General features: G+C 48.9%; 1 protein-coding gene across 1 annotated transcript; it reads right to left on the bottom strand.

The window, feature by feature from the left end:
• Positions 1–4,564: 4,564 nt before the first annotated feature.
• On the bottom strand, positions 4,565–7,668 carry LOC110586919 (HLA class I histocompatibility antigen, A alpha chain). The gene is given in 8 exon segments (XM_021697221.2): positions 4,565–4,601; positions 4,998–5,032; positions 5,472–5,585; positions 5,701–5,904; positions 5,907–5,966; positions 6,563–6,838; positions 7,041–7,310; positions 7,570–7,668. Coding segments are annotated over 6 exon segments (990 nt in total). The 5' UTR covers positions 7,637–7,668; the 3' UTR covers positions 4,565–4,601; positions 4,998–5,032; position 5,472.
• Positions 7,669–11,157: the final 3,489 nt, after the last annotated feature.

Raw genomic sequence — 11,157 nt, forward strand, 5'->3', positions numbered from 1 at the left:
GTGTTGGTCACTCCCCAGGAATCCAGATCAGAGTCGGGATGTCACACATTGTTGCAGGTGGACAGGGAGGCTCCACCAGTCAGGTGAGCACAAGCCAGACTCTGACCCAGGATGTGGTGACACGGAAACTGGGACAGTGCTTCCTGCATTTGGCACAGGTGGCGTGAGTGGCCGTCGTGTCATCCAGCTGCCAGGAGCGGCAGCGACGGCAATCCTGGCCTCAGGGTGCGGTGATGTGAACAGTGGGATCTGTGCCCAGCACCGGGGGCAGTGATTCCTATTTGGGCCTTGACCTAGGGTGGGATGGTGGATTCTGTTCCTGGCTCTGCAGCCTCGGGCCTGTTCTGTGGCTTTCCTTGAAATAAAATGAGGCCCAGTACTCTCTATCTATAGTATATATTTTCCTATTCATGTAATTTATATATTTCATATATTTTAAAATATGCTTTAATATTTATATTATTCATACTTTATATTTTTATATTATGTATTTATAATTTATATTATAAGATACATGTTTCTCTATAAATATATGTAGTTTCAATTAAAACAACTTGGAATCTGTTGTTCAAAACAAGGAACAAGAAATCCATGAGGGAATACTTTCAGAGAGCAGAGATTCAGAAATTTTTTCTAGTTTTATTGAGAAATAATTGACATAAAACATTGTAGGTTTTTTTTTTTTTTTTTTAAAGATTTTATTTATTTATTTGAGAGAGAGAGAATGAGAGACAGAGAGCATGAGAGGGAGGAGGGTCAGAGGGAGAAGCAGACTCCCTGCCGAGCAGGGAGCCCGATGCGGGACTCGATCCCGGGACTCCAGGATCATGACCTGAGCCGAAGGCAGTCGCTTAACCAACTGAGCCACCCAGGCGCCCAAACATTGTAGGTTTAAGTGTACAACCTGTTGATACATTTATATACTGCAAATTGATTACCACCATAGCCTTGGCTAACACCTGCATCATGATACATAGTTCCTTTTGTGTGTGTGTGTGTGTGTGTGTGTGTGACCATTTAAGATCTACTCTTAGCAATGAGAGTTTTTATGTTGAGCTGATAATCACTTCCTAAATCTTTCATCTGGTTTTACCCCATGGGAGAGAAAATATGTTTCTCCCAGCATGTCTTGCATTTTTCTTCCTACAAAAAAAACTATTTATTTATTTTTTAAGATTTTATTTTTTGACACAGAGACAGGGAGAGAGGGAACATAAGCAGGGGGAGTGGGAGAGGGAGTAGCAGGCTTCTCGCCGAGCAGGGAGCCCGATGCGGGGCTTGATCCCAGGACCCTGGGATCATGACCTGAGCTGAAGGCAGACACTTAACGACTGAGCCACCCAGGCACCCCACAAAAAAACTATTTAAATGTGTCTGTAAGACCCTGTCCCACAATGAGGGCTCTCATCAATGGCTTCAGTGCTTCCCTATCTGTGGAATCCCATGATGGCTTGTGGCTTTGTTACCAAATAAATACTCAGGCCTCTTCCCAGACCCACCAGCTTAGAATGTTGGGCGTGAGCCCAGGAATCACTTACTTAATAATCCCTACAGGAGAGGCTGATGCACGGCCATGTGGGGATCCTGCTTCATGTGCTTGCTACTCAGTGTGGGATCCGAAGACCAGCAGCATCAGCACCAACCTTGTTATCAACCCAGAATCTCATGCTCTACTCCAGACTGTCTAGATGTTCATAGTCCAGGAATTTTCTGTGCACACTGAAGGCTGGGCCTCCCTGGTCTTTGTGTTTTCTAGGTGCAGAACCAAACTATGTAGTACACTCTGGGTGTGTGCTCTGATCAGCTTGCTTAGCCTTGAGGAGTCCAGGGTTTGGTCCTGTTCCTTTCTCTTCTATGGCCCTCACCCCCTTAGGGACCTCATCTCTTCATCTCTAGTAAAGGCTTTAAACCTGGTTTATATGGCATGACCTCCCACATCTATTTCTCCAACCCAGATGTTTCTCTTACCCTGAACTCTGTATCTACCTGCCAACCTCACCTGCGTTTCTTTTTTCTTTCTTTTTTTAAGATTTATTTATTTATTTTAGAGAGGGTGGAGGGGCAGATGGAGATGGAGAGAGAGAATCCTAAGTGACTCCCTGCTGAGCAGTGGGGTGGGGGGTGGGGTGTCTGATGCAGGGCTTGATGCTATGACTCCAAGATCATGACCTGAGCCAAAATCAAGAGTCAGATGCTTAACCAACTGAGCCACCCAGGTGCTCCTCACTTGTATTTCTAGTAGACATCTCAGATTAATCATTTCCTAAATTGGATGCTTGTGATGCTGCTTACTCAAATATGCTACTTCCAGACACTTCCCCACTTCCACTGAAGGCACTCATATTTCTGCTTGCAGTCTGAAATGTTGGATGCCCTCCCTGATTCTTCATTCTCTCTCCCTAGAATTAATCCATTAGGAAATGCTGCAGAGTCCATCTTTAAATATATCCAGAACCCAATCACTTCCTACTATCTTCCTTCCTCAACCCCAGATGTACAGCCCACATCCCCGTCCTGGGACACTGCACTGGTTTCCTACAGATTCTCTACTGGTCACTCACCCTGCACCACTTGATTCTGCACAGCTACAAACAGATGCTTCTAAGGAGAGGTGGTACCGGGTGGATCGTCTGTTTAAAACCATCTTGTAACTCCACATGTCACTCAGAGAAAACTCAAACTGTTCTAATATCCTAAGGCTTGGACATCTGATGTCATTTCAGCTGCTCTCTGCTCCAGCCCCAGTGGCCTCCTCGCCCTTCCATGAACACAGGACGCGCTCCTGTCCCAGTGCGTGTGCACTGGGGGTTCCCTGCCTGGAAGGAGCTCCCCCCCAGACCTCCTCTTATGCAATTCCTTCATAACCTTCAAACCTCTCAAAGGCACCTCGGTGAGGCTCCCTCTGATTGCTGTAGTGAAGTAGCCATCGTCCCCTTCCCAGCATAGGTACCTCTCTGGACCACTTTCCATAGGTACTCCCCAACCTCTAACACACACACTTCCCTTAGTTACTAGCATACAGTCTGCCCCTCACTCCAGAACATATGCCCCACAAGGTAGGCAAATTTTGCCTATTTTTCACTTGAGGTGTCCTAGATGCTAAAATAATGTTCCTGTATCTGACAATTACCAGTTGAATGAATGATCTGCATAGAGCACCTCTCTCTTCTAGATGAGCCTCAGGCTACAGCTGTTCGTGGCAGCTACCACTTTTCTCCCCATTGCTGGTCTCCCTGCTCCACCCCTATTGCCTCTATTCCACACCATCCCTCCTGCACAGCACAGGAAACAATGAACAGTTTTCCATTCAGAAAAGTTGTACGTAGGCTTATGGGTCATATTTTCCAGACAAATGTGAATTCAAATTACACACTGCTTTATAACTCTATGAATTAGGATTGGAACCAGAACGAGGATCACTAGATCTAAGGTCTGGGGGGCAGGTAAGTGAGCAGAGAAGACAAACTGAAATTTAATACGGATGAGAAACGATCAGATCCTGTCTCTAACTCCAGAATCTGCTTTTTAAAAAAGATGGGGGAAGGATGGAAAGAATGATCCAGAACAGCTGTAGAAGGAGAAGAGATGGGTCTGAAAAAATTCCACAGGAATACCACAGGAATCCTGTGTGCAGGGGCTCACTGGGCCTTGTGGGAACAAGGAGAGGCTATAGGACCCCTGTGGTGGTCACAGACTGGGGGACACCAGAGGAACATGAGACCAGAACTCATACACAAGAATAAGCATAGGCCTAATTCTCTATATAAACCACCCAAAAGTTGGGGGCTGAGGGCCTGATCCAAGCTGGAGCCTAGGCTGACCTGGTTAAGGAAGCTCTTGATGCCCATGGTCCTAGAGACAGGTGATGTCTGAATCCCTGTGATCACAGGTCCTGGTGGAACAAGTTTCCACTGAAGGGACCAGGGAATAGTGAAGATGACTCAGCTGAGGAGTGACCATGTTAAAGCCCACAATGCACTGAGTACTAACCCGGCATAGTTCTGACCACAGTTGGCTACTCACAGCTTCTCCTGCCCCACCTACAACAGACAGCACAGCAATCAGGCAGCTTCTGGAAGGTTCTCCGCTTCCATTTATTTCCCATCTCAACTTTAGGAGTCTTCTCCTTTACTACCTTTATTACCACCTTAGTCCTATATGACAAGAATAGAAAACAAATTCATATCCAGATTTTCAGTAGAGAAGTAAAGTATTACTTCTCAGTCAAACATGAAGTAAAGACAGGGATGGAGATGACCCAGTCCCATCTCTGCTAGAACAGGAAAGCAGATCAGGGAAGAGAGCACAGGTCAGTTTGGGGAGAGGTAATGATGGGTAGGGGTGGGCCAGTTTCCCCACCTCCTCACATTATGCTAATAGGAACACAGACACATTCAGACACCATTAGCAGATAGAGACGTCCTGGGCTCTTGATGTAAAAAAAAAAGCGGGAGTGTGGGGCACCTGGGTTAAGCGTCTGTCTTTGGCTCAGGTCGTGATCTCAGGGTCCTGGGATCAAGCCACGCGTCAGGCTCCCTGCTCAGCGGGAAGCCTGCTTCTTCCTCTCCCTCTACTGCTCCCTTTGCTAGTACTCTCTCACTCTGTCGAATAAATAGATAAAAAAAAAAGTGGGAGTGTGAACAAATCTTGCATCACTCAGTCCCCCACAAGGCAACTGGTTCACGCTGTGAAAGAAAATAATCATGAACAAATTCAAGTCAATCATGTAAATGTTGACATCTCCACAGCCCACTAAATGCTATACTGTCCCATTCAAACAATCCTCATAACCCAGGCCCTCCAGGGTCTCACATTTAGGAGCCATGAAAGACACATCAGAGCGCAGGGCACTGTCATTGCCTGGGGTAGAACAAACAGGACATGGTCAGAGCCCACCGGAGATGAGACTAGAGGAGGAGCTATGGGGTGGGTGAGCTCCCCATGGGGTCCTGTCTACACTATCCCAGGGTCTCAGGGATGACTCCCTCCATACTTACTTTCAGTCTGCTGTGAGTAGCTCCCTCCTTTAACACTGTGGGAAGAAAACATCATGTCAGAGGCCAGGGAGAAGGCTGGTCATAGTATCCAGAGGAATACCCTAGACCTGTACCAAAATCAGGTTTCCAGAACTGTTAACTGAAGACTCATGGCTGTATCAGAAAAACACGAAGAAAGGATGTAGGGGCACTGGACCAACTGTCTTCTGGAGGTCTGTCTACATCAGGGAATTGCCCCTGACCTTCAACGGCTGGGGATCAGGTCCCCACCAACAGAATATAAAGGTAAAAAATTTGTCCTTCATTTGCACAAGTCTACTAAAGAGTTAATGTTAGCAATTGGCTCCAGAGTAGGCAAGCACAGGTATGTGGATGGTACTTCTCATTAACAAGGCAGGACAAACGTCTACCTGGGGCTTGAAACCTCTCAGTGGGATGAGAAAACTCAAATTCCCCTCCCACTCCCTTCCCTACCTTAGTGCTTCTTCCTCCACATCAAAGCTCCCACCACCACAGCTCCAGTGACCACAAGGAGAACCAGCCCAGCAATGGTGCCCATGATGGGGATGGTGGGCTCAGGTGGCAGCTCTAGGAAGGGGGAAGGTGAGGGGCTCAGACCTCAGGCTTGAGTCATAACCTCGCAGATGTTTTGCCGAAGAGCTACTTTCTCTGCAAAGAGGCTCCACCCCAAACCCCTCCTTACGCCATCTCAAGGTGATGGGCTCGGGCAGCCCCTCATACTGCACATGGCACGTGTATCTCTGCTCCTGTCCAGGAGGCACCACCACAGCCTCCCACTTCTGGAAGGTCCCATCTCCTGCAGGCCTGGTCTCCACAAGTTCTGTGTCTTGGGTCAGGTCCTCCCCATCACGCTGCCATGTTAGGGTGATCTCTGCAGGGTAGAAGCCCAGCATCTCAGGGTGACATCATCAGAGATGGGGTGGTGGGTCACGTGTGTGTTGGGGGGTTCTGAGGAAGAAGAATCAGAAAGTCCACACTTTGGGTTACCTTCATGGGTCACTATAAGCAGCACTCGTGACCATCCTGAGGATGGAAAGGACAAATGGTTTAGAAGGGAAAAGCCACAAAACCCTGACAACAGCCTAGACTCAGGGATCTGGAGTAATGTTTTAGAAGCAGGGAGAGATCCCAGGACAGGAGAGTGCAGGTCTAGAGTGGGGAACACACTAATGGTCCTGACTGCGGTGGAGTGTCAGTGACTCAGAAAACTGGGAGTCAGATCTCCAAGGATGTTCTCAGATGGAGAACAAGACCTTGAGAGGGGAAGTCATGGTTTATAAGGTGATTGCCAGGATGGAGGGACCGCTGATGGACTAGTTCAGGGATGGTCTCCACCTGCCTCTGGGGAGAGACTGGATTGTCCTTTAGCGAGAAGCGGCCCTCTGGGTGAGGCCCTCTCTAGTAGGAACAGGAACACCCGGGCGGATCTCCGTCTCCCCACCCGTGGGAGGGGCGGTGTTCTGACACGGAGTCCATTTTCCCTTCCTGGTGGGAAGCCAGCCCCAGCGGAGGGGAGATCGGGGAGGCCCCGCGGCCCCTGGTACCTGCGCGCTGCAGCGTCTCCTTCCCGTTCTCCAGGTGCCTGCCGAGCCACTCCACGCAGGTGCCCTCCAGGTAGTTCCTCAAGTCCTCTGCCACACCGGCCGCCTCCCACTTGCGCCGGGTGATCTGCGCCGCCGTGTCCGCCGCGGTCCAGGAGCGCAGGTCCTCGTTCAGGGCGATGTAATCCGCGCCGTCGTAGGCATCACGAAGGTACCCAAGCAGGAAGCGCCCATCAGGCCCCACGTCGCAGCCTATCATTCTCTGGAAGGTATGACACCCTGGCCCCGGCCCACCACGACCTATTGTCATTAAAGCCTAAACTGAAAACCAAACCGAGTAGACTCCCCAAGGGTTCTTCCCCGTTCGGGGGACGGCGGTGTCCCGCAGCCTCGGGGTGTCGCTCGGACACGGAGACTTGGGGCGACCCTGGCCGTCCGGGGGGATGGGGATCGTGATCTGTCCCCTGCCCGCGTCGCTCACCTACCTCGCTCTGGTTGTAGTAGCCGCGCGCTTCGTTCAGATTCCCTCGGAGAGTCTGTGTGCAAGTCCTGGAGTCCCGCGTCTGCTGGGCCGGGTACTCCCGCCGCTCCAGCTCCACCCACCGCGCCCGCGGCTCCATCCTCCGACTTGCCGCGTCGCTGTCGAACCGCGCGAACTGCACGTCGTCCACGTAGCTGACTTCCACGTACCTGGGCTCCCCGCGGCCGGGCCGGGACACGACAGTGAACAAATACCTCAGGGAGTGGGAGCCTGCGGGCGCGGAGGGGCTGAGACCCCGCGCGACCCTCCTCCCGGCACGGGGCCGGGGCCCAGGGGGAGGCGGCCGGGAGGGCAGGGGGCGAGGGGTTCGCGCGACGGAAAAGGGGCAGTGGGTCGGAGAAGAGTCGGGACCAAGGTGTGGGTGGGGCGGAGGTGAGGGCTCCGAGTGCCAGGCGGCGGAGCGGAGCAGCGCTTGGGTCCGGCAGCCCCCTCCCGCCTCCCACGCTGAGGCGGTTTCTCCCGCTCTCACCCGCCCAGGTCTCGGTCACGGCCAGGGCCCCGGACAGCAGCAGCAGGAGGAGGGTTGGGGGACGCATGACTGGCAACCACCTGTTCCGGAGAGAAGCTGAGTCGCCCCGCGGCCGGTGAAAACACCCGGAACGCTGATTGGCTTCTCTGGAACCCCGACACGCAATGGGAGTGCGAACTGGGGTCGCGTCATGAGGATCCAGGCAGGAGGACCTGACAGAGGTTGTGAGAGGGAGAAGTGAAACCAGGGGAGATGCGGACTCCCTAACACTGGGCTTTCCCGCCCAAGACACCGCCCTCGCGCGAGGACGCTGAGAGACGGGCCCAGGGATTTGTGACTTTGTCCTAACCCCTCTTTTCCTGCACTGAGTGGTATCAATATTTACCATACTAGGAATAAAAGAGGTTTTAAAATTTTTTCATGAGCTCATTTGAATGATATTAATAAACCATTGCATGTTGACAAAAAAATTGTTTTGTGAAAAATAACTATTTCCCAAAATAAACAGGGTAGTGAGAATATTGATCTTTGTACATATTGCATCGTTGGAAGTCTCTCACATTAGAAGACTGCTGGATGTTCACATTTGCTTTCTTTTTTATTTAAATTCAATTAGCCAATGTATAGTAACATCATTAGATTGTAATATGTTCAGTGATTCATTAGTTGCGAATTACACCCAGTGCTCGGTCCTTAATGCCCATCACCCATTTCCCCCATCCCCCACTCCCCTCCCTTCTGAAACCCTCAATTTGTTTCCTGGAGTCCAGAATCTCTCATGGTTTGTCTCCCTCTGATTTCTTCCCAGTTTTCCCTCCCTTCCGCTATGGTCTTCTGTGCTATTGCTTATATTGTCTTTCTCTGCTTGACTTGAACTTAGCGTAACCCCCTCCAGTTCCATCCCTGTGGATGCAAATGGTAGGTATTCATCCTTTCTGATGGCTGAGTAGTATTCCATAGTATATATGGACCACATCTTCTTTATCCATTCATCTTTTGAAGGACATCTCGGCTCCTTCCACAGTTTGGCTATTGTGGACATTGCTGCTATGAACATTGGGGTGCAGGTGCCCCTTCTTTTCACTACATCTGTATCTTTGGGGTAAATACCCAGTAGTGCAATTGCTGGGTCATAAGTAGCTCTATTTTTAAATTTTTGAGGAACCTCCTACTGTTTTCCAGAGTGGCTGTACCAGCTTGCATTCCCACCAACAGTGTAGGAGGGTTCCCCTTTCTCCACATCCTTGTGAACATTTGTTTTTCCCTGTCATGTTAATTTTGGCCATTCTAACTGGTGTAAGGTGGTATCTCATTGTCTTTTTTTTTTAAATTATCATGTTCAATTAGCCAACATGTAGTACATCATTAGTTTTTGATGTAGTGCTCAACGATTCATTAGTTGCATATAACACCCAGTGCTCATCAGATCATGTGCCCTCCTTAATACCCATCACCCAGTTACCCCATCTCCCCACCCCCTCCCTTCTGTAACCCTCAGTTTGTTTCTCGGGGTCCAGAGTCTGTCATGGTTTGTCTCCCTCTCTGATACCTTCCCCTTCAGTTTTCCCTCCCTTCCCTTTTGGTTCTCAGAGCTATTCCTTATATTCCACATGAGTAAAACTGTATGATAATTGTCTTTCTCTGCTTGACTTATTTCACTCAGCATAATCCCCTCCAGTTCCATCCCTGTGGATGCAAATGGTAGTTATTCATCCTTTCTGATGGCTGAGTAATATTCCATTGTATATATGAACCACGTCTTTATCCATTCATCTGTTGAAGTACATCTCGGCTCCTTCCACAGTTTGGCTATTGTAGACATTGCTGCTATGAACATTGGGGTGTATGTGCCCCTTCTTTTCACTACATCTGTATCTTCAGGGTAAATACCTAGTAGTGCAATTGCTGGGTCATAGGGTAGCTCTATTTTTATTTTTGTTGTTATTGTTGTTGTTGTATTTTAAATTTTTTAAAATTTTTATTGTTATGTTAATCACCATGCATTACATCATTAGTTTTTATTTTTTTTATTTTTTTATTTTTATTTATTTATTTTTTTTTAAAGATTTTTTTTTTTTAAATTTATTTGAGAGAGAGAGAATGAGAGAGAGAAAACACATGAGAGGGGATAGGGTCAGAGGACGAAGCAGACTCCCTGCCGAGCAGGGAGCCCGATGCGGGACTCGATCCGGGGACTCCAGGATCATGACCTGAGCGGAAGGCAGTCGCTTAACCAACTGAGCCACCCAGGCGCCCAGTTTTTATTTTTTTTAAAGATTTTATTTATTTATTTGAAAGAGAGAGACACAGCGAGAGAGGAAACACAAGCAGGGGGAGTAGGAGAGGGAGAAGCAGGCTTCCTGTGGAGCAGGGAGCCCGATGCGGGGCTCGATCCCAGGACCCCGGGATCATGACCTGAGCCGAAGGCAGACGCTTAACGACTGAGCCACCCAGGCGCCCCACATCATTAGTTTTTGATGTAGTGTTCCATGATTCATTGTGCATAACACGCAGTGCTCCATGGAGAACGTGCCCTCTTTATTTTTATTTTATTTTATTTTTAAAGATTTTATTTATTTTTATTTGAGAGAGAGAGAATGAGAGTGAGGGAGTACATGAGAGGGGGGAGGGTCAGAGGGAGAAGCAGACTCCCTGCCGAGCAGGGAGCCCGATGCGGGACTCAATCCAGGGACTCCAGGATCATGACCTGAGCCGAAGGCAGTCACTTAACCAACTGAGCCACCCAGGCACCCAGAACGTGCCCTCTTTAATACCCATCACCAGGCTAACCCATCCTCCCACCCCCTCCCCTCTAGAACCCTCAGTTTGTTTTTCAGAGTTCATTGTCTCTCATGGTTTGTCTCCCCCTCCGATTTCCCCCCCTTCATTCTTGCCCTCCTGCTATCTTCTTCTTCTTCTTCTTTTTTTTTAAACATATATTGCATTATTTGTTTCAGAGGTACAGATCTGTGATTCAACAGTCTTTCACAATTCACAGCGCTCACCATAGCACATACCCTCCCCAGTATCTATCACCCAGCCCCCCCATCCCTCCCACCCCGCCCCCCACTCCAGCAACCCTCAGTTTGTTTCCTGAGATTAAGAATTGCTCATATCAGTGAGGTCATATGATACATGTCTTTCTCTGATTGACTTATTTCGCTCAGCATAACACCCTCCAGTTCCATCCACATCATTGCAAATGGCAAGATCTCATTCCTTTTGATGGCTGCATAATATTCCATTGTATATGCATACCACATCTTCTTTATCCATTTATCTGTCGATGGACATCTTGGCTCTTTCCACAGTTTGGTTATTGTGGACATTCCTGCTATAAACATCAGGGTGCATGTACCCCTTTGGATCCCTACATTTGTATCTTTGGGGTAAATACCCAGTAGTGCAATTGCTGGATCATATGGTAGCTCTATTTTCAACTTTTTGAGGAACCTCCATACTGTTTTCCAGAGTGGCTGCACCAGCTTGTATTCCCACCAACAGTGTAGGAGGGTTCCCCTTTCTCCGCATCCTCGCCAAAATCTGTCGTTTCCTGACTTGTTAATTTTAGCCATTCTGACTGGTGTG

The sequence above is a fragment of the Neomonachus schauinslandi genome, chromosome 8 (genome assembly GCF_002201575.2).
Source record: "Neomonachus schauinslandi chromosome 8, ASM220157v2, whole genome shotgun sequence".
NCBI classification, from domain to species: Eukaryota; Metazoa; Chordata; class Mammalia; order Carnivora; family Phocidae; genus Neomonachus; species Neomonachus schauinslandi.